Source organism: Doryrhamphus excisus, linkage group LG4 (assembly GCF_037039965.1).
Source record: "Doryrhamphus excisus strain RoL-2023G ecotype Guam linkage group LG4, RoL_Dexc_Guam_v1.1, whole genome shotgun sequence".
NCBI lineage: Eukaryota > Metazoa > Chordata > Actinopteri > Syngnathiformes > Syngnathidae > Doryrhamphus > Doryrhamphus excisus.
The window spans coordinates 16895409-16923150 of NC_136360.1; the positions used below are offsets into that span (position 1 = coordinate 16895409).

General features: G+C 38.7%; 2 protein-coding genes across 11 annotated transcripts; one reads left to right on the forward strand and one right to left on the reverse strand.

Annotated features, from left to right (window-relative positions):
• Nucleotides 1-271: 271 nt before the first annotated feature.
• gpx7 (glutathione peroxidase 7) lies at nucleotides 272-4607 on the forward strand. The gene is made up of 3 exons (XM_058073541.2): nucleotides 272-446; nucleotides 3128-3389; nucleotides 3489-4607. Exons 1-3 carry the CDS (start codon nucleotides 315-317, stop codon nucleotides 3650-3652), a joined length of 558 nt encoding a protein of 185 aa, XP_057929524.2. The 5' UTR covers nucleotides 272-314; the 3' UTR covers nucleotides 3653-4607.
• Nucleotides 4608-4710: 103 nt separating this feature from the next.
• Nucleotides 4711-26916, reverse strand: nek1 (NIMA-related kinase 1). Of its 10 annotated transcripts, none has more exons than XR_013627302.1 (36): nucleotides 26822-26916; nucleotides 26317-26471; nucleotides 26134-26230; nucleotides 25968-26065; nucleotides 25641-25864; nucleotides 25483-25569; nucleotides 23771-23825; nucleotides 23476-23676; nucleotides 23328-23400; nucleotides 22965-23113; nucleotides 22817-22864; nucleotides 20697-20759; nucleotides 20589-20636; nucleotides 20432-20509; nucleotides 18956-19089; nucleotides 18756-18878; nucleotides 18577-18676; nucleotides 17362-17448; nucleotides 16945-17028; nucleotides 16787-16864; nucleotides 16585-16689; nucleotides 16328-16498; nucleotides 16199-16252; nucleotides 15907-16114; nucleotides 14768-14896; nucleotides 14226-14402; nucleotides 12496-12693; nucleotides 12311-12413; nucleotides 11573-11625; nucleotides 10953-11170; nucleotides 8999-9153; nucleotides 8558-8895; nucleotides 7803-7936; nucleotides 7600-7732; nucleotides 5694-6263; nucleotides 4711-5624 (listed from the first exon to the last, which is right to left on the reverse strand). XR_013627302.1 is itself a non-coding variant. In XM_058073846.2 (36 exons), exons 2-36 carry the CDS (start codon nucleotides 26431-26433, stop codon nucleotides 6220-6222), a joined length of 4083 nt encoding a protein of 1360 aa, XP_057929829.2. In that variant the 5' UTR covers nucleotides 26434-26471; nucleotides 26822-26916; the 3' UTR covers nucleotides 5645-6219. The 10 variants fall into 10 exon arrangements, 9 of the variants coding, with proteins under 9 accessions (XP_057929829.2, XP_078646423.1, XP_078646419.1 ...); XM_058073846.2 differs by lacking the exon at nucleotides 4711-5624 and having other exon boundaries at nucleotides 5645-6263; nucleotides 16594-16689; nucleotides 25641-25708; nucleotides 25781-25864; XM_078790297.1 differs by lacking the exon at nucleotides 4711-5624 and having other exon boundaries at nucleotides 5645-6263; nucleotides 25641-25708; nucleotides 25781-25864.
• Nucleotides 26917-27742: the final 826 nt, after the last annotated feature.

Consider the following 27742-nt stretch of genomic DNA (forward strand, 5'->3'; position numbering starts at 1 on the left):
AAACCGCTTTTATTTACATTGGTTCCGGGACACACGGACGACAAATACATAACAATAGCAGTCAAATTTCATAGTGGTTTATAACTAGTGAGATCAAAATAATACCGTTTATTGAGCAAAATAAATTACAGAAATGCAAAAACTATTCTAATAGCTCTCATTGAAATCCTTCACACACTCATTATTTTATCACACCACCATCGACCCGGTACTGATACCATCCGTGGTTTCGACATTTGTATCGACCCTTATCCTACGTTGCAGTGTTAGTGGCAGCTTATCAGTAAAGCAGTGAAGTTGTATTCATTGGAAAGATGCTTTGGTGGGCTGTTACTGCGCTGTTGAGTTTACTGATCGTGTCAGAGAGCAAACAAAAGGACTTTTATACTTTCAAAGTTGTCAACAGCAGAGGAAAATTGATATCACTGGAAAAATACCGGGGCTCGGTAGGTCGACAGGCAGATAAGTCATTTATGACGTGTACTTGTATTGTTTGATTGTTGGATTAAGTGTATGCATGTATGCATGGATGTCCATCAAAGATGAGTTTGTGATATTTTCACACAGCGAACACGGAGTGTAACGTTACTACTGTGCTGAGAACGCCCATGTCTTACGTGGCAACTTAACCCGACGGATCTTTCACCACTTTTCTTACAATCTTTACAATCAAGTGGCCATTGTGTATTTTACATTGTGTCAATACACACAAATAAACACTGCTTTGTTGTTGTAATCCGCAGATTTGAAGTTTTTAACTGCAGAGCTAATTAAAGTCTAATTTTATCCTCTACTCAAATTGGAAGATAGTGTAATTTAATGTTTTTTTTTTGTTTGGTATGTATGATGTTTCACCCTCTATTCTACAAATAAACACGCACATTTCACCCCTGCGGACCCAATGATCTGACTAGGGCTGTCCTATCCAGTCATAAAACTGATGGCCACATTGTGAAAAATGAAAGGATGCAAGGGCCACAAAATATTTTGTAAAGCAACACATGTAGACATGCTAAAAAGTAAAAAAAAAAAATTGGGGGGGGGGGGTATACTGGAGGTGAAAAGCCTTTTCTTAATATGCTTAATATTGCTATTTTTTGCCCTATTTTTGTTTTTTAAAGAAAATCCCAAATGTTTAAACTCATTTTTTAAATAAATAAAAAAATTCTTCTTGTAATATTATGACTTTATTCCCATAATTACTACTTTATTTTGTTTTTTTATTTTTACGAATACAATTTTTCTTGAATTAATCGAGTGTAGTCTTGTAAAATTGCCACGTTTGTCTCATTAGAATATAACTTTTTTTTGTAAATATTTTGACTTTATTTTGGGTTTTTTTTATTTTTAAGAATACAAATTTTCTTTAATTAATCGAGTGTAGTCTTGTAAAATTGCCATTTTGTCTCATTAGAATATAACTTTTTTTTTGTAAATATTTTGACTTTATTTTGGGTTTTTTTATTTTTAAGAATACAAATTTTCTTTAATTAATTGAGTGTAGTCTTGTAAAATTGCCATTTTGTCTCATTAGAATATAACTTTTTTTTGTAAATATTTTAAATTTATTTTGGTATGACAGTGCCCCCCCCATCCCATTTATTGTTGTTTTTTTATTTTCCAACTAAACTTTTTGCTTTATTTTAGTTTTATTGGACTAATAAATAACTTTACTATTTCAACTTTATGCGACTAAAATTGTTATTTTTCCTCATCCTGCATGTGTTTCTAATATTTTGACTTTATTCTTGTAAAATTGCTGCACATTTTCTCTCTAATGTTACATTTTGAGAATGTGCCACAGGCCAATAAAAAAAAAAAAAACAGCAGTGGCCCGCAAAGGGCACCCAGGCCACACTTTGGAGAGCCTGCAATAAAACCTGCTGGGATGAGAGGCGACTCATCTTCCAAGACAACTAAAAAGTTAAATTTTTTGGTAGTGGTGGTGAACGTTGCTCTTTTTTTGCCCCATGTTTCCCATGTTTGCTGTTTCTTAAAGGAAATTCCAAATATTTGAACTAATTTCGTGAATAAATTTCAAAAATGTTCTTCTTGTAATACTTTTTTTTGCCCCATTTTTGTTGTTTTTTTTAAGGAAATACCAAATATTTGAACTAATTTCTTGAATAAATTTCAAAAATGTTCTTCTTGTAATACTTTTTTTGCCCCATTTTTGCTGTTTTTTTAAGGAAATTCCAAATATTTGAACTAATTTCGTGAATAAATTTCAAAAATGTTCTTCTTGTAATACTTTTTTTGCCCCATGTTTGCTGTTTCTTAAAGGAAATTCCAAATATTTGAACTAATTTCGTGAATAAATTTCAAAAATGTTCTTGTAATACTTTTTTTTTGCCCCATTTTTGTTGTTTTTTTTAAGGAAATACCAAATATTTGAACTCATTTCTTGAATAAATTTCAAAAATGTTCTTCTTGTAATACTTTTTTTGCCCCATTTTTGCTGTTTTTTAAGGAAATTTCAAATATTTAAACTAATTTCTTGAATAAATTTTAAACATTTTCGTCTTGTAATATTATGACTTTATTCCCATAATTTCTACTTTATTTGGGTTTTTTATTTTTAAGAATACAATTTTTCTTGAATTAATTGAGTGTAGTCTTGTAAAATTGCCACTTTTGTCTCATTAGAATATTACTTTTTTTTGGTAAATATTTTGACTTTGTTTTTTTATTTTTAAGAATACAAATTTGCTTTAATTAATCGAGTGTAGTCTTGTAAAATTGCCACTTTTGTCTCATTAGAATATAAGGTTTTTTTGGTTAATATTTTGACTTTATTTTGGTATGACAGCGCCCCCCCCATCCCATTTGTTTTTTTTTTTTTAATTTTCCAACTAAACTTTTTGCTTTATTTTAGTTTTATTGGATTAATAAATAACTTTAATATTTCAACTTTATGCAACTAAAATTGTTATTTTCTTCATCCTACATGTGTTTCTAATATTTTGACTTTGTTCTTGGAAAATTGCTGCACATTTTCTCTCTAATGTTATATTTTGAGAATGTGCCACAGGCCAAATAAAAAAAAATACAGCAGTGGCCCGCAAAGGGCACCCAGACCACACTTTGGACATCCCTGAATATTGACGTGGTGGTTGTGTTACTTCAGGTGTCCCTGGTGGTAAACGTCGCCAGCGAATGCGGCTTCACCGAGGAGCACTACAAAGCCCTTCAGAAACTCCAACGGGACTTTGGGCCGTACCACTTCAACGTGCTGGCGTTCCCCTGCAACCAGTTTGGGCAACAGGAACCTGGCAGCGACAAGGAGATCGACAGCTTTGTACGCCGAGTCTACGGCGTCTCCTTCCCCTTGTTTAGTAAAATCGCTGTTGTCGGAACCGGAGCCAACAACATCTACAAGTACCTCTTTGGTGAGTGGAACGGCGAAATACGAGGGGTATTTTTGGTCTAATTTGGACAATTCTGCAGAGCAGTTAACTGGATTTGGTCTTTTTTTTCCCCCCCTCCAGAATCCTCTGGCAAGGAGCCTGACTGGAATTTCTGGAAGTATCTCATTGATGTCAATGGAAAAGTGGTGGATGCATGGGGACCGCGGGTTTCTGTGGATGAAATCCGTCCAAAAATAGCCGACATGGTGCGGGAAATAATCATAAAGAAGAAAGACGAGCTGTGATGTCTATTTGGCATGAATTTAGGAAACAAATAATAACAGCACCAAACTTAAGTCCTCCACAAAGCACTGATGAATTAGCCATGTTTTCACTTCAATTTTACACTTCCAAGAATTGATACTTTTTTTGGAGTGTTTTGGTTTAGTATTCATTTAGTAGTATTCATTTTGAAATGTGAAATAAATGTGTTTTTGGCAGGCTTGGCTGAACATTTAATGTATTCAAGAAATACTCAGGAGTCAAAGATTTATTTTTTTTTTAGCCTTTGTCAGTTTTAACTGACTTATATTAAAGGGGAACTGTAAGTACTCTTTGGGGGAATTTTGCCCATCATTCCCTGTCCTTATGTGAAACATGAACACATATTTCTTTCCCTTTTTTTGTGCATTCTAGTGTGAGAAAACGAGTTAATATGAGCTAGCCAACAATGGACGTCATGGGAAATACAGTACCTATTTTGACGCTAAAGCCCTAAAAAAAAACAAGTTCCATTTACAAAACTGACTTGTATATTAACAAAGCTACAAGATATATTTATTATTGCGGCTAACATGAAAAATAATTTTTATCTCATGGATTAACATGACGCTTTGCTAATCCCTACTCATTGGAGTTCAGTGTACAGTATATCGATATGCCAGTATAACTACATAACAGTCTGACTCACCATGTCATGTTTCAAGAACACTTGGGAAAAAAGCCAAAAGAAACAACAAAACTTTACTGACAAACTTAATTCATCACACAGCAACCTAGGTGCAAATATACAAACATATCCCAATATGACTCCTTTTTTTTTTCTCCAATATGACTTTAAAATGGGGCGGCACGGCGGTCGTGTGGTTAGCGCACAGACCTCACACCTAGGAGACCAGGGTTCAATTCCACCCTCGGCCATCTCTGTGTGGAGTTTGCATGTTCTCCCCGTGCATGCGTGGGTTTTCTCCGGGTACTCCGGTTTCCTCCCACATTCCAAAAACATGCTAGGTTATGTGCCCTGTGATTGGCTGGCCACCAGTCCAGGGTGTACCCCGCCTCTCACCCAAAGACAACTGGGATAGGCTCCAGCACCCCCCGCGACCCTCGTGAGGAAAAAGCAGTAGAAAATGAATGAATGAATTGAAAATAAAACTCCCAACATTTCAAAGTTCCCTTTGGGCTTTGGTGCTCTGGCTCTGTCTGGTGGACAGATGCAACATTGCAGTACCATTTTCTATGGTTCTCAACGAAAATGTGAATGCTTAACGTCGAGTTATTTTCATACTAAAGTCGTACTGATACTTTCTGTATTGCCGAGGCATAATGTGTGAGTGTTAAGTTGCTGTGTGATGTGTGTAATGTTGTTTGTTGGATGAAACCCTGAGACTGTTATAACGACGTAACAGTCCGACTCGCCATGACATGTTTCAAAAGAAACAAACAAAACTTTACTGAAAAACTTAATTCATCACACAGCAACCTAGGTGCAAATATACAAACACATCCCAATATGACTTTAAAATAAATAAAACTCCCGTCGTATTGATACCGGCTTCTGTATTGCCGAGGCATAATGTGTGAGTGTTAAGTTGCTGTGTGATGTGTTTAATGTTGTTTGTTGGATGAAACCCTGAGACTGTTATTGTCTATATAGAGTAATGACCTCCTGCAATTTCCATTGGGTTGACAGGCCTGTTGTGATGTTTCCACAGCTCATGATCAAAGATGTGACTTTTTCCTCACAGACTCGTGAGCGCCATAATATGCCACTTTGACAGACACGTGACTTACAGTACACATCGGAATTCAAGGTACACATTGTAAAAAAAACTTTCTCTGATACTTCAAACCAGTTTTGGCAAGATATCAATGTGCAGCATCATAATTAATAACCTGTTCATGTCTTTGTAAGAGGGTCAACTTACAAAATTAGCTTGCTCTCCAATACAAAATGTAGCCTTTCCCAGGGATGTGACCGCAGTCGGACATGACAATCTAAACAACAAACAGAAATTAAACCGTTATTCTTTATTTTATAGAAACATTCATGATTCATAATCATACCATTGCTTATATCATCCGAAGATGACTTCAACGTGACAGCTACAGTACCTCAGCATCATGAGGCAGCCTTGTTTGCGTTCTAAAAAAAAAACATTCTGCAATATTTTGTGTGTGTGTGTGTGTGTGTGTGATTAAAAAATTATCTTAGAAAAGAGTTCCACTGGATTCTTGCTACATTAAAGCTGAAGGTGAGTTTGGCTGTGTGGAGCAAGGATCACATCGGAAATCCAGAGTTGAATGGAGAGAGAGAGAGCACCTGAGAGCACAAGAGCTTTTACCCAGAGAAATGTCAGAGAGGTTGAAGAGGAACACAGAAGAACTCATGATATAATAGCCGACATCACATATTTTTCCATTAGAAAAAGACACAAAACATTTAGGTAAACAAGAACATGTCACATGTCATAAATAGTGCAAATGTAACTCTACACCAATTGACCAAAAACCTAAAAAGGCTGCTGTTTCAGTATTTATAAAGCAAGCTTCATTTTCTAATGGAGGAAGACATCAGATAGGACGTAGATTGTCATTGTTGCCAGTTGCTCCACTGCGATAAACACTTATCATTGCCTAAAAGACAAGAGAAACGCTTGTTAGGATGATCGAGGAAACAAATGCATATATTAAAGATGGAAGGTACTATATAGCAGGGGTCTCAAACACGCTGCCCGCGGGCCAAATGTGGCCCGCAAGACACTAGTTTGAGGCCCCCGCCTTGATATGAAAGTTTAATGTTAGTGCGGCCCGCGCAAGTTTGATATGGATGCTGTATGGTATCATGTACTCACGTTTGATTAATGTTCATGTTAAAGGTTAAATAACTGTTTATAGTTATCCTCCCTGTCCGTGTGGAAGTGGTTTTGGTTTTTGGCTATGTAAGTTGAAAGGAAATAACTTGAAGGCTACCGTTTAGGTCGCTAGCTCTCTAGTTTGCGAGTTAGCATGTGTCTCAAGACCCTGCAGTTGCGCAATATGTTGCAAATAAAAAGAGTATAAATGTGACTATAGTCATGTTTTGTCTACAGGGCTCTAAAAATGCTTTGTTCATTTTAATCTGAAATAAATTATTTGTCTACCCACCAACTATATGTGGTTTCTTAAGTTTTTATTATTTGCCGTTTTATTATTATTATATTTATTTATTACTGATTGATTGATTTTCTTTATTCTTGATTTGGTGTGTTATTATTATTATTATTATTATTATTATTATTTTGTGCAGAAAAATAAACATTAAGATATCAGATGCCGAGTAAATACTTTTTTTGATCATGATTATAATCAGGCGGCACAGTGGATGAGTGGTTAGCGCGCAGACCTCACAGCTAGGAGACCTGAGTTCAATTCCACCCTTTGTGTGTGGAGTTTGGGGGTGGAAAAAAAATCTCCTCCGACTCTGTGTGGAAGTGGTAAATTTTTGGCTTCCTCAATTTCAAAGAAATAAATTCAAGAAGTCACAAATTTTGGATGAGATGCATAAATATTGCTGCACGGCGGTCGAGTGGTTAGCGCGCAGACCTCACGGCTAGAAGACCCGAGTTCAATCCCACCCTCGGCCATCTCTGTATGGAGTTTGCATGTTCTCCCCATGTATGCGTGTTAATATTTTAATATCTATTTTACTATTTTATTTCTGATTTGATCTTTTAGTTTTGGATTAAATTCAATTTGTACCTTTATTTATTGTATTTTATCTTTACTAGTCTGTGCAGCACTTTGGGGAAACTCCTTAACAGTTTGCTATCAGTGGCATGCCAGAAAAAAAGATGTTTGTATTGCTAGCCAATTACTGCAGTAGCCTCTATTGCTCATTTGCAGTATTAGACACTATGACCGCTTTGGCAAGAAGACCCATAACGGAAAGCAAATGCATCGTGAAAAGAACAAGCGTGTTCTTCTCCCTGACCTTCTTGGTAAGCTCCATCTGCCATCACCAGGTGCAGGATGTTGGGATACAGATGCTGGTGCTCGGTTCCCAAAATGCTAAACGCCAAACCGGAGCCCAGGTCGATATTATCGTCCTCGTCGTCCCGTATCGCCTGAATGGTATGGTGTACGGTTACTCGCACGTGAATACAAGGCTGAGTAGATGACTTGAACGTTTCAGACCTTTATCTTATTGTAGGCCTCAATGAACTTCTCGAATCCCATCTGCTGCTCCAAGTTAAAGCGATGCTCTTCCAAGCGACTGAAGATGCTGTCGTAAAGTTCAGCTTCTCCCTCCTGCTCCTCTTCGCTGCTGTCTATACACAGAAGAACATGGTAGGCACGCTGGCGTTGCAGGTGGAAATGGCTTTAAAATGAGCTCAAAGCTTTTGGTAATGGTAATGGTTTCATTTCATTTGAACATGCATCAGATTACAATTGAGTGCATCCCATAATCAGTTCCCAGTTCCACATGTCCAAAAGGAGTAGGAAGAAGCAAAGCTTATTAAATCCTACCCCTCCATCTGGTACTTTTACAATCAGTAACTGTTACATTTGTTCACTTCCTGCTTTCCAAACATCATTTATTTTTTCAAATGTAATTTAAAAATTTATTTTTTAATTAAAGTTAAAGTTAAAGTTAAAATTAAAATCTTGATGGTCATATCGCCTCCTACTTCGGTACGTGACAAAAAAATAATTAAAATAAAAATTTTGTTCACCTTTTCAATGTCCACACTGTCTATTTGTATTTGCTGGTGCGTGTCCTTTCTGCTGTTAGCAAACAGCATGATTTTAGTTTTACTTAAGTTCAAGGACAATCTTTTGGAAATGAGCAAGCTCTTTTGCATGTTTACAAAAAAGGTGACTATATGCAGTTTTTATTTTCATCATCATCATTATTCCTATGAATCCATAAATGTGAGCTGCCATCTTACCTGAATGCCATTCTTCATTAAGTTGGCTATTGATGTCTTCCCCCACACCGTTGCTGAGTAGCTCCCCTGCCTCCTCATCACCAGGACTCCCATTTGAGCGATCTTCATCCTCGTCATCGTCTTCCTCATCATCATCATCACCGACAGCCATCGGATTGTCGTCCTGCTCAAGCTCCGCGGCCATCCTGTTGAAAAGTTCTTGTTCTTGGCCGTCGGGAGCGTTTCCATTAAAGTCTCCTCTCCCATCGTGTCCCGGGTTCCTTATGAGGTCGCTCTCCTCGTGCAGGAGTCGTTCCATGGATGCTCGAATCTCCTGGAGGTCTTCATCCTCGTACACGCTGAGGGACAAAGAATATTGTAGTATTATGTAATCCTACTTAATGAGGCGCCACACGGAATGACCGTGTTTGCTTTTGTTTCTTTTGTGTGTGGTTGTCTTACTCCTCTGTCTCAGACTGGTCGTCGTCTTTGACTTCATCCTGGTCCTCGTTCTCCAGGACACTGTCTGGAGCAGCGTTGTCGTCAGTGGTCATGACGGAGTCCTGCTGAGAGCTGAAGACTCGGCTGAGGTCCGGAAGGGAGCATGTTCGCAGCATCTGACAATAAGATGCAGAGGACTTGAATGGGATATATTCTATACTATGTACGACAGTATACTACAGTACTAAGTATTCTATGGATCACCACAATCCAACATGATCACAATTTGACTCCAACTCTGTGTGGAGTTTGCATGTTATGTCTCCGGGTACTCCGGTTTCCTCCCACATTCCAAAAACATGCTAGGTTAATTGGCCACTCCAAATTGTCCATAGGTATGAATGTGAGTGTGAATGGTTGTTTGTCTATATGTGCCCTGTGATTGGCTGGCCACCAGTCCAGGGTGTACCCCGCCTCTTGCCCGAAGACAGCTGGGAGGAGGATAAGCGGCATAGAAAATGGATGAATGGAGTTACATTCCTGCAAAAGTAAGTGACATTACTTATGTACCTTCTACTGTAAACGGTCAAGTGACCTTTACAACCAAGACAGTATACAAAAAAATGTCTACAAAAAACAAATCCTACAACAGGGGTCTAAAACATGCGGCCCGCGGGCCCCCGCCTTGATATGAAAGTTTAATGTTAGTGCGGCCCGCGCAAGTTTGATATGGCTGCTGTATGGTATCATGTACCCAGAAAAAATTATTACGTTTGATTAATGTTCATGTTAAAGGTTAAATAACTGTTAATAGTTATCCTCCCTATCCGTGTAAAGTTTTTGGCTATTTAAGTTGAAAGGAAATAACTTGAAGGCTACCGTTTAGGTCGCTAGCTCTCTAGTTTGCGAGTTAGCATGTGTCTCAAGACCCTGCAGTTGCGCAATATCTTGTAAATAAAAAGAGTATAAATGTGACTATAGTCGTGTTTTGTCATGTCTACAGGGCTCTAATAATGCTTTGTTCATTTCAATCTGAAAAAAAATAATTTGTCTACCCACCAACTATATGTGGTTTCTTAAGTTTTTATTATTTGCCATTTTATTATTATTATTATATTTATTTATTACTGATTGATTGATTTCCTTTATTCTTGATTTGTTAATTTATTTTTCAGAAAATCGGAACAAAAGCACTGAAAAGTTAGTATATTTTTCTGTTTTTAATAAATGCGTTTTGGGTTTTTTTTTGGAAAACCTGATGCGGCCCAGCCTTGCCCAGACCCTAGCTCCAGTACCCCCCAGGTAAATTGAGTTTGAGACCCCTGCCCAACAAGAACCGCTTTTAAAAAAAACTCTTGGCAGTATGGCATGCCAAAGTGCACTTGCCCGACGGGAATATCACTGATTGGATTTACTTGCCTCAATGTTGTTTTAACTTGCCCCGGGCCATCGGTACATCGTTACAGTCGAGCCCCGTGTACGATAACCAAGACAGTATACGAATTAATTATGTCCACAAAAACAAATCCCATGAAAACTGAGATATGATTGTATTCAGACTGAAGAAAATGGTTTTAAAAATGTCATTTCTTGAACCTGTGTGTCCAGACTATTATTATTATCGGCACGGTGGGCGAGTGGTTAGCGCACAGACCTCTCAATTCCACCCTCGGCCATCTCTGTGTGGAGTTTGCATGTTCTCCCCGTGCATGCGTAGATTTTCTCCGGGTACTCCAAATTCCTCCCACATTCCAAAAACATGCTAGGTTAATTGGCAACTCCAAATTGTCCATAGGTATGAATGTGAGTGTGAATGGTTGTTTGTCTATATGTGCCCTGTGATTGGCTGGCCACCAGTCCAGGGTGGACCCCGCCTCTCGCCCGAAGACAGCTGGGATAGGCTCCAGCACCCCCGCGACCCTCGTGAGGATAAGCGGTAGAAAATGAATGAATGAATTATTATCCAGGGGTGTACCTTGGGGTTGTTGGAGTCAAACATGCCCGTAGAGAGGCCAATGAGGAGAGCGTTGTGCTGCTTGGAGCGCAGAGGCGAGACGGAGCGTGAGCGAGACGCTATAGAGGAGGAGGAGTCATCCACCGAGGACTGAGCCGAGAGGAGGGCGAGAGCAGAGGTGCGTCTGTGAGCTGGAGAACGCAACTTTGTAAACAAGGGTTCTTCGCCCTGTGATGGACCTGCGGCAGGGATGGAGAAGATTTTGCGGATTTGAATATAATAATAATAATAAATTTTATTTAAAAGCGCCTTTCAGGACACCCAAGGTCGCTCGCTGTACAGAAGATAAAAAATGCCAATATAAAATACAAGATAAAAGACAACATACAATAAATAAGAACATACAAGAAATAGGGGGAGGGGGGACCATGTGAAGCAGTTAAAGGGAATAGGCAAGTTTGAACAGATGAGTTTTGAGTTTGGATTGGAAGATGGGAAGGGTGGCAGAGTTACGGAGGTCTGGTGGCAATGAGTTCCAGAGTTGGGGAGCAGAGCGGCTGAAAGCTCTCCCATAGTGCTAAGACATATGAACATTGATGATCATTTGTTTTTGAAAAAAAAAAAAAAAATGTAAGTCTCACCGTCCACTTTCCCTGTTCCTGCTTCTCCTTGGCTTGTATCGCCCTCTGGTGGCCTGGAAGAAAAACTACCATTAGCATTTTTTTAAATTTTTATTTTATTTGGGTAAATATATGAAACATTACAGTGCATTTTTACATCGATCAAAATATAACTTTCCATTATTTACATTTGTATTCAACTATCTGATCACAAGCCCAAAAGGAGTAGGCTGAAGCAAAAACTTATTTACTTAACTTATAAATATTATAAATACATTAATAATTTTAATAAATAATACATTAATAATTAATAATATTAATATTATTATCATTTTTGTTATATCTTTATTTATTACCATTATTATTGTTATTATTATCACCAGTATTATAATCATCATTAATATTACCATTTTCATCATTATAGCTGTAACAGTTTTTTGATTTTTTTTTATTATTTAATTTTACAGACTTCATCGCTTCTTGTAGAGTGCTGTGTCATTCCATCTGTTTTCTGAAATCCGCAGTATTTGTGCTTTTATTGTCAATTTATTAGCCCACTTTTTCCCCACCAAGTGTAATATTTACATATCATTTTCTGGATTGCATGTGTCTAATCTTATGCATTAAAAAAAACATATTTACAAATTACATCGCCATGGTTACTTGGAATGCTACAAAATGTAAATAGATGACCTCGCAGATGTAACCAAAAGAGACATAATCAATATGCATTATTCTAAATATAGGATGGATATCTACATTGGCTCTTGAGCTTCCTTCTCCCATGCATGATGCAGGCCCGTTGTAGGCTGTGAGGCTTTAGGGACATCTTCCAAAACCATGGATTCCACATCAGTTGGCTCTAAGGAAAAGCAGACTGTATTTGCACCGGAATTCTATGTTGCATGAGAAGCTGGGACGTCTGATGGGTGTGATTGATTCACCTTGGATGTCTGTGAGCCTTTGTGGAGAAGTGCATCCTTCCAGCCCACTTGCATTTTCTGTTTGTGAGGCCTCTGTGGGGGCAGCACTTTCCAGTGGCACCGCGGCGCTTTGAAGAAGCGTAGCTGTCCTGCTCTTTGGGCTCGCCATCTCTGTAGACGGACTCGCCGCTTCCACTGCGACTATCTGGTTGGACTTATCTGGAAACAGGAAGAAGCACATACTGTTGTAGTCATACAAAAACAAAGCAGAGAATTACAAAAACCGCCATTGCAGCAACTATAGCTGAATTCGATTTTTTTTTAAGTTAGATTTTTATTTTATCGATAAATCAGGTACGTCAGAGGGGTCAGGGGTCTTCTTTGGGATCAGGCGTTCAGGATGAAAACAACAAACATATAACTATAAGTTAATATTGATCCAAAGATGTGGTAGATTTTTCAGACTTCTCATTGGCCAAAATGTGAATGACAGCTGGTCTATGTGTTTTTCTGTGGCCGGATGTTTACTTAAAGGGGAACTGCACTCTACCATATCTTACTTATTGTGTGGAAATATGGGCTAATAACTATAGAAGCAATCTTCACTGGCTAAATGTACTGCAAAAAAGGCCAGTAAGGTTAATTCATAATGCCGCCTACAGAGAACATACTAACTCCTTATTTCTAAAATCACAAATACTTCAACTTGCTGATATAGTTCATATTGCACATCCTTCGGTAGTGATTTAAGTCATCAAAATTACATGTTATCATTAGTATACGCGTTAATGCATGATCACAGCATGTATACACATATGTACAACGTTTTTAGAGGTTTCTTTAGAGGGCTTCACAGCGGAAATATGTGTATAACCCAATGACGTGCATTGTTAGCTAGCTTATATTAACTTGTTTTCTCGTGTTATTATGCCCAGGGGAACATACTGGAAACAACACACATAGCTGTGCCAAGAAAAAAAATATTTTCATATATTTGCAAATGTTTTTCTTGTAATAGTCTGACTTTTAATATTTCTAAAAAAAAAATAATTGGAATAAAAATAATATTTAAAAAATATTTTTCTTTAATATTTAAATGTAATAATAATAATATAATAATAATTTTTCCTCATGATAGAATATCTAAGTTTTTGGCTATTTAGTAAGTTTAAAAGAAATAACTTGAAGGCTACCATTTAGGTCGCTAGCTCTCTAGTTTGCGAGTTAGCATGTGTCTCAAGACCCTGCAGTTGCGCAATATGTTGTAAATAAAGAGAGTATAAATGTGACTATAGTCGTGTTTTGTCATGTCTACAGGGCTCTATTAATGCTTTGTTAATTTTAATCTGAAAAAAATAATTTGTCTACCCACCAACTATATGTGGTTTCTTAAGTTTTTATTATTTGCCGTTTTATTATTATTATTATATTTATTTATTACTGATTGATTGATTTTCTTTATTCTTGATTTGTTTATTTTCATCTTATTTTGTGCAGAAAAATAAAAATTAAGATATTTAAGAACAGTGGAATGTTTTATCAGAGCTTTTATTGTAGAAAATCGGAACCAAAGCACTGAAAAAGTTTGTATATTTTTCTGTTTTTAATAAATGCGTTTTGGGGTTTTTTTTGGAAAACCTGATGTGGCCCAGCCTTGCCTAGACACTAGCTCCAGTGGCCCCCAGGTAAATTGAGTTTGAGACCCCTGATTTAGAATGTGTTGCAGGCCATTGCAGGAAAAGAACACTAACCAGTGCCAGGGAAGGCCTCTTCGCACACGCTGACCGTCTCCAACAGCTGAGTGAGTGGCTGAACTTCGGCCTCCTGAAGTACTTTCAGCACCTGAGAGTCAGGACTCGGTCCCCATACCTTCCTTTGAGCTTCTTCTGACAGCACGCCCATCTGTATTACCTCACCCACTGTTTGTTCTGAAAACATACACAAACAGATCCATCCATCCATTTTTAGGGTTGCGGGTATGCTGGAGCCTATCCCAGGTGACTTGGGGAGATACACACAAACAGATACATTTGTCAAATAAAGTCTGTGGCTATTTTAGGCTGGATCTAAATTCAGCGCTTACACATCACAAACTCAAATGTAGCTAAACAACCATAGGCCATAACACCAATGACAGCACTCTGTCTCTCGTTCTGTGCTTAATTACTGAAGCAAGTGATGTGTGGCGCCAAGTGGTCCCCCGTACCAGACTAACAGAGGTGTGTGCATCCGTCATTGGTCGGCTGTCTCTGACTCATGCTGAGAAGCAACATGACAATATCATATAACTCGCCTATAGTTGGTAAGCATGTCTCCTCCAGGGTTTGTTGGGCTATCGGTAGGATAAATGGAGCAACTGCCTCCCACTTTTTCCTGTCTCCACCAGAAGCTGGACGATCTTCTGGAGCCTCTGAGGCAGCTGCTGAGGAAATATCAAGGGAAAAAAAAACATTTAAAATTAAGGTTAATTCATAATGCCGCCTACAGAGAACATAATAACTCCTTATTTGTAAAATGACAAATACTTCAACTTGCTGATATAGTTCATCTTCAAACAGCTAAAATAATGCATAAGGCTAAAAATAAGCAATTAGCTAAAAATGTCCTCCAATACTTCTCTACAAGAGAGGAGAAATATGATCTCAGGGAAGAAGTACATTTGAAACACTTCTATGCTAGGACTACGTTATGCTAGCCATAGCATTTCAGTACGTGGAATCAAACTATGGAATGGATTGAGTAAGGAAATCAAACAATGCACAACGATGAGCCAATTCAAGAAACAATACAAGCAGTTGATGTTTGCTAAATACAAGGATGAAGAGCCTTGAACCAGTCATGATGTGCTATATATATCACTATATTGACACTTAATATGGTACCCATTATGGCATTGGATGCTCATATCACCTCCTACTTTGGCACGAGACAAAAAAAAAAAAAAAAACATTAAAAACTAATTTTTTTTTTATAAAAATTAATAAAATAAATTAATAAATAAAATAAGTTTGCTAAATACAAGGATGAAGAGTCTTGAACCAGTCATGATGTGCTATATATATCACTATATTGACACTTACTATGGTACCCATTATGGCACTGGATGCTCATATCACCTCCTACTTCGGTACAAGGTACATTATTTAAAAAAAAAAAAAAAATTAACCATAAACTGCATTATGGAAAGCAGGAAGTGAACAAATGTAACAGTTACTGATTGTAAAAGTACCAGATGCAGGGGTAGGATTTAATAAGCTTTGCTTCTTCCTACTCCTTTTGGACATGTGGAACTGTGAACTGATTATGGGATGCACTCAATTGGAATCTGAGGCATGTTCAAATTAAATTAAACCATTACCATTAAAATCAAACATCACAGGAAGTAAGAGGAAAAGTCTATTGTAATATTGCTTCTGCTGAGACTTCACTAACCGGTTGTCATCACGCAGACGTTCTCAGAGGGTTCTGCTGGATCCCCCTTCTGATCTTCGCCAGAAGGCGGGTTCTCCGCGTCAGGCTGCTTGTGTTGGGAAGCAGAGATCTGCTCTTCAGGGCTGGTTGCCGACTCCTCCGCTTCATCCACGGTGCTCTGGACTTTTAGGTTCAGATTAAGCCTGTTCAGGATCTGCTTCTTCTCACACTAACGCAAGTAAAAGCACCGAGCACTGTTAAAAAGCTGCAAACTGCTAGATGTTACACTTATGGAGGATTCATTATGGCACACCTGAATGACGATGACAGCCTCGGTGGCAGGCGGGGTCTCTTTTACCGGAGTAATCTGCAAGATAAATTGCAAATCAGACAAAAATAGTAGAACCAAACAGGAAACACATTGTGAAGCAGGTGTACTAACAGCGCCAACGTTCTTCAGAGCAGCGGTCATGGATATAACCGGATTGGAGGGCTCAGACTCTGGTTGGGTTGACGCTTTGGCAGCCGTGGAGGGTTGAGAGCTTGCAGAAACTGCTCCTGCCGAAGCCATGTCTCCTGCTGCCATGCACGCTTTCCCTTCCCGAGCTGCGATCTACCACGGCGCAATAGAACCAGCGCCTTTATTAAATGCTATACATCACTAAGCTAGGCACAGACTGGAGGAAGAAAACGCCGTACATCACATACATGGTCATCCCATGCCTTTTTCTCTCTCTCGTGCGCCTCTCTCCGCTTCTTCTCTAATTGCTCTTTCAGCACAGCAGCACGGACGTTTGCTTGAGCCTGGAATGACATTTGAATTTCTTCTCACTGTATATTACGCAATGAGTACTACAACAAGAACAACACGGCAGTTTTGATAAGGTCCCCGAGCACTCACTTTCAAAGCCGCTAACTTCTTCCTCCTCAGCTGAGCCTCGTCACTCGACTCCTGGCTGTCTGACCCGTCACTGTCATACTAGAAACAAAAAAAGTAAAAATATGATGTCAAATACTTGCCTCAATAACGGTTTAAAATGATCTGGAGGAATGACGCGCCTTTTCCCCTCTGAGTCGGGCTTTGATCTGCTGTCGCTCGTTGAAGTTCTGCAAGCGGATTTGTTTGAGTCTTGCTAGATATTCCTAAGAACATACGTAGAAATGTTAAAAACAGTATGTGCATAGGCATATTATATTATTAACAACTGAATGTAATTAGGCATTCAGGCACAATAATTAACAAAGTACAGGATGCATTTGTGAATAACATTCCAAGCAAAAAAAAAAGTGCACGGTACATGACAAAATGAGCATAGGACCATTTTGTGGTGGAATAAGCGTGCATTTGAGCAGCAAGGCTTGGCTGACATATTGGCGAGTCGCAGGCATGATTGTGAGGATGGAAGGATGGAAGACAAGCAGTGGCAGCTGTGCTGTGAGGTAGCCAGCCGTACGATGAGCCATCCGTGCTCCTACCTCCTCCTCTTTGTTGACTTTGGGTCTTGTGAACCGAGCCGAAGCAACATGGCCTCCATAGATTGCAGCCAGGTTTTGGCGAGTCCCCTGTTTATCATTCAAGTCAACCACAATTTAGGCTGATGCAGCCCTTTTAATAAGTGCCACATTTTGAAGAAAATTGAACTTTTAAACAAGATCTGCCCGTCGCCAAAGTATGAACTCAAAACTACAGATTCACAAAGAAGTCGTTTTCACGTTATACTACATGCATATAATATTAGACGCCTTGTCTTGGGATTTATTGCAGGGTGACATTAGTAGTTGGATATTCCACAAATGGTGTAAAGCAGGGGTCTCAAACACGTGGCCCGCAGGACACTAGTTTGACGCCCCCGCCTTGATATGAAAGTTTAATGTTAGTGCGGCCCGCGCAAGTTTGATAGGGATGCTGTATGGTATCATGTACCCAGAAAAAATTATTACGTTTGATTAATGTTCATGTTAAAGGTTAAATAACTGTTAATAGTTATCCTCCCTATCCGTGTGGAAGTGGTAAGTTTTTGGCTATTTAAGTTTAAAGGATAACGTGAAGGCTACCGTTTAGGTCGCTCGCTCTCTAGTTTGCGAGTTAGCATGTGTCTCAAGACCCTGCAGTTGCGCAATATGTTGTAAATAAAAAGAGTATAAATGTGACTATAGTCGTGTTTTGTCATGTCTACAAGGCTCTATTAATGCTTTGTTCATTTTAATCTGAAAAAAATAATTTGTCTACCCTCCAACTATATGTGGTTTCTTAAGTTTTTATTATTTGCCGTTTTATTATTATTATTATTACATTTATTTATTACTGATTGATTGATTTTCTTTATTCTTGATTTGTTTATTTTTCATCTTATTTTGTGCAGAAAAATAAAAATTAAGATATTTGAGAACAGTGGAATGTTTTATCAGAGCTTTTATTGTAGAAAATCGGAACCCAAACACTGAAAAAGTTTGTATATTTTTCTGTTTTTAATAAATACGGTTTCTTTTTTTTTGGAAAACCTGATGTGGCCCAGTCTCACCCAGACCCTAGCTCCAGTGGCCCCCGAGTAAATTGAGTTTGAGACCCCTGGTGTAAAGCGAGTGCTGCGTACATAAAAACTGATGAATGTGGGGTGGTGGGGGGGGGGCACATTTTGTACACATCTAATGTAAAGTAAAACCATAAAGACAACAAAAACAATAACATACCAGCTGTCCTTCAGCCCGGACTTTGTAAAGCATGGCTTCTTTTTTACGTTGTAGAAACTCCTCAACTTGATAGGCTCGTTCGACCGCAAAGTGACGCTGCCTGATCATCGCAAAGAGGACAAGTACAATTTAACAAGCAATGCGTGAGTGTGATTCCTCAATGAAGCCGTGTAACCTACCTGCTGATATGGCTTTGTTTAGAAGTGTGCTGTAGCCTCTCCAGTCGTCTCTTGACCGCTTCGGGGTTGACGGGTTGGGCACGACCATTGGGGAGCACTGGGCCAGCAGCGGCTGGCACATTGCTTAGCACACGCGCCACGCTTTGAATACTTATTCAATACAACTGCAGTACAAGAGACAGGCGACATTAAGAAATTACCGTGTGGGCATGGCCGGTCCCTCCCTGTTGATCCCTCTGTCGACTGATGGTGGTTTAGCCATTTGCTCGAGAGCGCTGTGGTAGGTTTCTGCCTCGGGATCACCCGCGGCTCTTTTTCCACCACCAAAATAACACTGGGAAGAGGTGTGGAAGATGAATAAATCTATAAATAGATTTATAAACGTATAAATAGTAAATCTATACCGCTATACATGCTGTGCACCGTCTCCCGTTTAACAAGGTTAATCGGTTCCAGACCTGACTGCAGTCAGTGAATTCAATATTTATTATAATATTTTCATGGTTACAGCATAGGAAAATGCCTGTTTGACTTTTTAAATACTAAAAATACTAATAATATATAAATGAAAATAAATAAAAATAATAATTCATTCATTCATTTTCTACCGCTTATCCTCATGAGGGTTGCGGGGGTGCTGGAGCCTATCCCAGCTGTCTTTGGGCGAGAGGCGGGGGTGCTGGAGCCTATCCCAGCTGTCTTTGGGCGAGAGGCGGGGTGCTGGAGCCTATCCCAGCTGTCTTTGGGCGAGAGGCGGGGGTGCTGGAGCCTATCCCAGCTGTCTTTGGGACGGGGTGCTGGAGCCTATCCCAGCTGTCTTCGGGTGAGAGGCAGGGTACACCCTAGACTGGTGGCCAGCCAATCACAGGGCACATATAGACAAACAACCATTCACACTCACATACATACCTATGAACAATTTGGAGTCGCCAATTAGCATGTTAGCCTAGCATGTTTTTGGAATGTGGGAGGAAACCAGAGTACCCGGAGAAAACGCATGCACGGGGAGAACATGCAAACTCCACACAGAGATGGTCGAGGGTGGAATTCAACCCTGGTCGACTCGCTGTGAGGTCTGCGCGCTAACCACACGACATTTTTTAAATAAAATAACACCCCTATATTCACCTTTACATCAAATATAGTAGATACAGAAAATAAGCCATTTAAGACATAAGTAAAACTTTATGCGTTTCTTCCAGATGAGTAAACAGGAAGTGATGTTAGGGATTCAGAGTTGACTTTTGTGGCTGGAGTATGGCCACAACAGTAGTGTTATTATGATGACTATTATTACTATTGTGCCTGTTGAGATAAATAATTACAAAATAATAAAAGCATTTCGCTGTAGATCAAGTCTGGTGTGTGTTAATAGTGACATCTAGTGGCCTTGTGTAGACTTGTACTTCCTTACACTGTATTTGTATTTTAGCTCATTTACAACATTTGTATGCTTGAATTATTATTTTAGGCCAGGAATATGCAATATTTGCTTAAATATTTATTGTTCTGAACTAAAAAGAGTGAAGGAGCGATGTCGGAACCACAAAAAGACGACTGCATACTTTGCAGGACAAGTATTATTGTCCAGGAAAATCTGTTATGGTATATATAACTGATATGTAGGGCGTGATATTACAATATTGATATTAAGAATTAAGAAAAATTCACAGTACCTTCCTCTCTGGGCTGCCAACACTTGAGATCAAGACATTTTTCCATCCTTGCTCTCTGGCATGGTTTATGCGACTAATCTGTAACATATCGTTTTTCATAAATTCAAAATCAATTTATTTCAGTTTTGAGAAAAAAAAATGCCTATTTGCCACCCACCTTTTCCTTTTCATACCGCTTTATTTGTTCTGCTTTCAACAGCAACATCTGAGACGGACGCAAATATGTTATTATCATATTTATTGTGTGATTATATTTGGTGCTCACCGGTTCTTTCTGCTTCTTTTCATTCTCGGTCAGCTCCATCTTTCCTTTTTTGATAGTCTCTTGCTACACGAGGGAAGACATCATCATCAGACATCATAAAGCTACAAGGAGCTCAGAGGTAATGTTTGGTTACCTAAAATTACCATTAAAGATTTGGCACTCCAAAAGACCCTGGTGGATAAAGTGTGGCGGCAACAAGCAGAACTATTTCCCCACAAAATTGTAGCTAGTTATATTTTAATGATGCACTTTAGACCATATTTACTGTATTTACTTTGCTCTCACTTTACTATGAGGTACACAATAATACAGCACTTACTGAGGAACCAATGAAGAAGTAGTAAGGAACTAATGACTATGGCACTTACATTTAGAGTAGTTACTGACGAACTAACAAAGAACCTATGAGGAAGTAATAACTAAAGACACATACTGTACATTTAGAGTAGTTACGGAGGAAATAATGATTAAGACATACAGTACATTTAGAGCAGTTACTGGAGAGCTAATGACTAAGGCGCACACTGTAATTTAGAGAAGTTACCAAGGAACTAATAACTAAGGTGCATGCATTTAGAGTAGTTAATGACGAACTAATGAGTAGAGTGGTTACTATGGAACTAAGGCACCTACATTTAGAGTAGTTATTGAGGAACTGATGAGTAGAGTGGTTACTGTGGAATTAAGGCGCCTACATTTAGAGTAGTACAAAGGAACTAATAACTAAGGCGCATGCCTTTACAGTAGTTAATGAGGAACTAATGAGTGGTTACTGTGGAATTAAGGCACCGACATTAAGAGTAGTTACCAAGGAACTAATAACTAAGGCGCATGCATTTAGAGTAGTTAACAATGAACTAATAACGAAGGCATGTGCATTTAGAGTAGTAAATGAGGAACTAATGAGAAGAGTAGTTAACGTGGAACTAAGGGACCTACATTTAGAGTAGCAAATGACAAACTAATGAGTAGAGTAGTTACCATGGAACTAAGGTACCTACATTTAGAGTAGTTACCAATGAACTAATGACAAAGGCATATGTTTAGAGTAGTAAATGAGGAACTAATGAGTAGAGTAGCGACCATGGAACTAAGGCACCTACATTTAGAGTAGTTACCAATTAAATAAAAACTAAGGCGCATGCATTTAGAGTAGTTACTAATTAACTAATAACTAGGGCACGTGCCTTTAGAGTAGTTAATGAGGAACTAATGCATAGAGTAGTTACCATGGAACTAAGGCACCTACTTTTAGAGTAGTTACCAATGAAATAATGACAAAGGCATATGTTTAGAGTAGCAAATGAGGAACTAATGAGTAGAGTAGTTACCGTGAAACTAAGGGACCTACATTTAGAGTAGCTAAGGAGGAATGAATGAGTAGAGTAGTTACCATGGAACTAAAGGTACCTACATTTAGAGTAGTTACCAATGAACTAATGACAAAGGCATATGTTTAGAGTAGTAAGTGAGGAACTAATGAGTAGAGTAGCTACCATGGAACTAAGGCACCTACATTTAGAGTAGTTACCAATGAAATAAAAATTAAGGCGTGTGTATTTAGAGTAGTTACTAATGAACTAATAACTAGAGCACATGCATTTAGAGTAGTTCATGAGGAACTAATGCACCTACATTTAGAGTAGTTACCAATGAAATAATGACAAAGGCATATGTTTAGAGTAGTAAATGAGGAACTAATGAGAAGAGTAGTTACCGTGAAACTAAGGGACCTACATTTAGAGTAGCAAATGAGGAACTAATGAGTAGAGCAGTTACCATGGAACTAAGGCACCTACATTTACAGTCGTTACCAATGAACTAATGACAAAGGCATATGTTTAGAGTAGCTAAGGAGGAATGAATGAGTAGAGTGGTTACTGTGGAACTAAGGTACATACATTTAGAGTAGTGTCTGAGAAAGAACTACTGAGTAGTGTTTAGGGTTAGGTAGGTTCGTTCCTCATTAATTACTGTCATTTTGTGTACCTTATTGCAAAGTGTTACTTTTACTACTTGAGTCACTGCAAAGATATTTGTCTTGGTGCGTATTTGTGAATGGCAATAAAGTATTACTGTACTATTGACTATAAACCAACATGGCACTGTCAGCAGTGTACCTGTTTTCTCCTCTCTTCTTCTCCTTGACTGACTCTTCTGTGGGGGGCCTGGACATGCCAATGGTAGCATAACACAGGCTGTATGTTAAAAGGACGCCAACAGGGCAAGACCTAAGGTAACGGAGTCAGACCATTGCGGCTTTCTTACCGGTTTATGTTTAACGGACGGTTTCCTGTCTGCGGGTTTTTTGGTTACATCGGACCCCTTTCTTGCAGTTAAAGGCACTCCGTATTTGCATGCTGGTTTGGTGATCTTGGCTGCGGAAGATGGTATGGAACCATGGGCAGGGCGCTTAGCTAGTCACAAGTGGAAAAAACAACAACAAAATAAACAGATACTATTTATGATGCGTAGGTTATACTACAAAATGTATTAAATGTAATAAAATGAGACAAGATAATGAGTTGGGATGCAATGCGGTCAGAAGCTCCTTTGGGGGTGTTTCTCTGACCAAAATGCCACCTGACCTGTGACTCATTTCTCCAACTATATCTTCAATCGGCAGCTTACCTGATGACCCCTGATGTGCACAAACGTTGTGGTGCTTGTGAATAAAAGTATGGTGAAATTCCTGAGCAATGACCTGAAATGTGACCGGAATAAATATACTTTGTGAGTGTGAACAGTGTCTCCAAAGTCAACCGGCTGTGTGTTCTACCTGTGGTGTGAGGAACCTTTGGATCCTGCAAGAAAGGAAAGGTTTGCCCAGTATGCTGCTGACTGAAGGCCTTTCTCTGGGGTTGTGTTTAAAAAGTTGTGCCAAAAGGGAGTGCAGTTCTTGGGAGTAGTGAACGGACACAGGAGGATACGAGCCGCGGATGATCTTCAGAACCAGGTTCTTCATATTTCCGGCCTCAAACTGAGTGGGAGACACATCGGCAACGGCGTTAGATTCCTTTTCTCAAATGCATGTGTGTGTGTGATGCATTAACGCGGCAAGTTAGAATACTTACTGCGTGTTTAAGGGTGCACATTTCATACAGGACACAGCCGAGAGCCCAAATATCGCTGCAGAGCAAAGGAAAGTGAGGAGGAATGTTACAGATATTGAACAAGGTTTTATTATATTTACGCTACGGGGCTAAAATATTAGGCCACAAATTGCTAAGCACTACTCATTGGTTCCGCAGTACCTACTCTATATTTGTGTGACTTACTTCCTCAGTAACTACTCTACTCATTAGTTCCACAGTAATCACTCTAAATAAACTGTATGCACCTTAGTCATTAGTTCACCAGTAACTACTCCAAATATATGTGCCTTAGCTCCTCAGTAACTACTCTACCCATTAGTTCATCAGTAACCACTCTAAATAGACTGTATGTGCCTTAGTCATTAGTTCATCAGTAACTACTCTAAATGTATGTGCCTTCGTTTTCTCAGTAACTACCTTACTAATTAGTTCATCAGTAACCACTCTAAATAGACTGTATGTGCCTTAGTAATTAGTTCATCAGTAACTACTCTAAATAGACTGCATGTGCCTTAGTCATTAGTTCATCAGTAACTACCCTAAATGTATGTGCCTTAGTTCCTCAGTAACTACCTTACTCATTAGTTCATCAGTAACCACTCTAAATAGACTGTATGTGCCTTAGTCATTAGTTCATCAGTAACTACTCGAAATGTATGTGCCTGAGTTCCTCAGTAACTACCTTACTCATTAGTTCATCAGTAACCACTCTAAATAGGCTGTATGCACCTTAGTCATGAGTTCATCAGTAACTACTCTAAATATGTGCCTTAGTTCCACAGTAACTACCTTACTCATTAGTTCATCAGTATCCACTCTAAACAGACTGTATGTGCCTTAGTCATTAGTTCCTCAATAACTACACTAAATACATGTGCCTTAGTTCCTTAGTAACTACTCTACTCATTAGTTAATCAGTAACCACTCTAAATAGACTGTGCCTTAGTCACTAGTTCATCGGTAACTACATGTATGTGCTTTAGTTCCTCAGTTACGACTCTACTCATTAGTTCATCAGTAACTACTCTAAATATATGTGCCTTACTTCCTCAGTAACGACTCTACTCATTAGTTCATCAGTAACCACTCTACATAGACTGTATGCGCCTTAGTCATGAGTTCATCTGTTAATTTCTAAATATGAGTGCCTTACTTCCTCAGTAACCACTTATCTCATTAGTTCATAAGTAACCACCCTCAATAGACTATGTGCTTTAGCCATTAGTTCATCAGTAACTACTCTAAATGTATGTGCCTTAGTTCCTCAGTAACTACTCTACTCATTAGTTCCTCAGTAACTAACTACTGTATTTTTGTGTATCTTAGTGTAAAACGAAAATCAGTTTGATGCAAACCCTTAGAGCACAACATTATGTACTCCTTTGTGTTATTTTCCCTTCAATATGAATATCGTCAATACATAGGTCATTAAAAACAAAGTTACCGTACAGTCTTAGGCCATGGCTATGTATACACATTCAATGTTTTACATGCTAATCAATATGAGGGTTTTCCTTTCAGCAGCTTCCTGTAGATGTTGTGAAGACCAGCGAGATCAATAATAAGACACATATTCATCTATCAACAGTCATAACGTAATCTGCTGCTGCTCGACTCAGTGCAGTAAAGGAAGTACTTGGTTACCGGTGATGACAAGAACAATGCACCAACATGCAGTGGTGATCCGTTACCTTTTGTTGTTGTAAGGTTTATTTTCACAGATCTCCGGCGAAAGGTAGTAAGGGGTCCCAATGCAGGTTCTCGCAAGTTCTACGGTGCTGACAAACATAAGAGGCATGCTTTATTATACGCCCATGATGGCTTCCATTTATGTTGATGTTTTACGTACCTGTTAAGAACCCTTGCAATCCCAAAGTCCCCTAGTTGCACAGTCCCATCTTTTGTCAAAAATATGTTCTGTGAAAGAAAGCAGAAATGAAAATAAGCACATAAAAACATGGCACAATAAAAACACGGCACAAGAAAAACCTGTGATTTGATGTCCCTGTGCAGGATTTTTCTGTCGTGGATGTGCTTTATTGCCAAGCAGATCTGCACAAACCAATCCAGGATCTAGATAGAAAACATGCTTGAGGTCACATGTAGAAGGGCGCGGTCACATGTTTCATTAGGTATTCCATCCATGACGGACCACATTAAAAATGTAGCAGCTTACTTGCTCTTCTGGGAAAAGAATTCCTCTCTGAGAGTTGATCTTCTTGAAGAGGTCTCCACCCTCACAGTAGTCCATCACAATATACAGGCAGCCACCCTCTACCGATTAGTTTACATGGCATCAAAAATACTACTGGGAATACTTTCACATTTGCAACCAAGCGTACCTTCAAAAGACTCCTTATACTGGACAATGTTAGGGTGGCTCATGTTTGCAAGAACTGCAACTTCTTTTCGAGATTCTTGCCTCTCCTTCGCTGACATCTGTTTATTATGGATGAATAGAAACAACATATAAAACGGTGAATATATATATAGAATATCATAGAATATCATATAAAAAGGTGTACCCCAGATATGCTGATCTCCTTAATGACATATTGGTGACCATCCTCCTTGGATTTGACCAAGGCAGCCTTTCCAAACGAACCTTCCCCGATTTTCTTCACTTTGACATACTTGTCCATGTTAGTGGAATGATTGGCAGGTGATATTCGTTCTAAAACTTAACAAAAAATTCCAAAACAAAACAACTTAAAACACATGCATGAATTGATACAGAGTGGCATCATTTTGACATGTGAACACGAAACAACGATAACTACATGTAGAAAAGACATTCTAACTTAAGTAATTTAAAATAAACGTAACCTAAATTGAAGTAATAGCAATGTAGCTAATGTCACTTACAGCTAAAGCTTACAGGTTAGCTTCACGAGGATGGAGCAAAAGACGTCCCCGTCGCCTTGCCCTTACACGCAAACGCAGCACTTTTGAAAGTAGACATCAATAGAATATAACATAATTCATACCACACTTCAATTCTTGTTATATAACTGATAAAAATGTGTTTACCATTAGCTATTCCGTCGAAGTGCTGTCTCCCATCGACTCTAGTGTTTCAAATGAACACAGCTGCCCTATTTGATTTCTCTACCTAGCAAACTGTCATTGCTTCATTCTGATTGGCCACGGTCAATTTAGCGATATTCAATTGGTTAATATGAGTGTTCGTCATCCTCGATGGCGAATTAACATTGAGGTTGCCGCCCACTGCCGTGCTGAGTGGCGGCAGCCACGCTCTGTGCACATAGCAACCAGTCCATAGCAACCAGAAGCCGACGACAATTATTACATTATTATGTAAAACACATTTCAAGAAAAAGAGTCAAGATTTTGATTTTAATTGCAAATATGTTTTCACAAAAATAACACAAATTGAACAGGTAAAACAAAAAATTAAATAAATGTAAATTAAATAAAATCTGAAATTAATGATTGTGCTCTTATGGCAGTTATAGTAATAACAATAAACGAGGAACAACGTAGTGTGTTAACATATATATGATTACGTAACAGTTATTCCGATAACTACAACGGAAAAAACATAACATATCTAGTTCACTTGCAGCTTGTAATTTGTGTTTCAAATGAACACAGCTGCACTATTTGATTTCTCTACCTAGCAAACTGCCATTGCTTAATTCTGATTGGCCACGGTCAATTTAGCGATATTCAATTGGTTAATAAGAGTGTTCGTCATCCTCGACGACGAATTAACATCGTGGTTACCGCCCACTGCTGTGCTGAGTGGGCGGAAGCCACTTTCTGTGCACACAGCAACCAGTCCATAGCAACCAGAAGCCGACGACAATGATTATTACATTATTACTATTATGTAAAACACATTTTAAGAAAAAGAGTCAATATTTTAAAAATCTCCTTTGTTTTTAATTGCATATATATTTTCACAAAATAACACAAATTGAACAGGTA

Bases quoted from the DNA above. Each gene is read 5' to 3' on its own strand.
- nek1 (XM_078790292.1), bottom strand. From the start codon at position 26,433: ATGGACAAGTATGTCAAAGTGAAGAAAATCGGGGAAGGTTCGTTTGGA. The intron at 26,231-26,316 runs GTACACCTTTTT...CATAATAAACAG, and splicing joins AGGAGATCAGCATATCTGGG to ATGTCAGCGAAGGAGAGGCA. The intron at 16,115-16,198 runs GTGTGCCATAAT...TACTTGCGTTAG, and splicing joins AGGCTGTCATCGTCATTCAG to TGTGAGAAGAAGCAGATCCT.
- gpx7 (XM_058073541.2), top strand. From the start codon at position 315: ATGCTTTGGTGGGCTGTTACTGCGCTGTTGAGTTTACTGATCGTGTCA. The intron at 447-3,127 runs GTAGGTCGACAG...GTGTTACTTCAG, and splicing joins TGGAAAAATACCGGGGCTCG to GTGTCCCTGGTGGTAAACGT. The intron at 3,390-3,488 runs GTGAGTGGAACG...CCCCCCCTCCAG, and splicing joins CATCTACAAGTACCTCTTTG to AATCCTCTGGCAAGGAGCCT.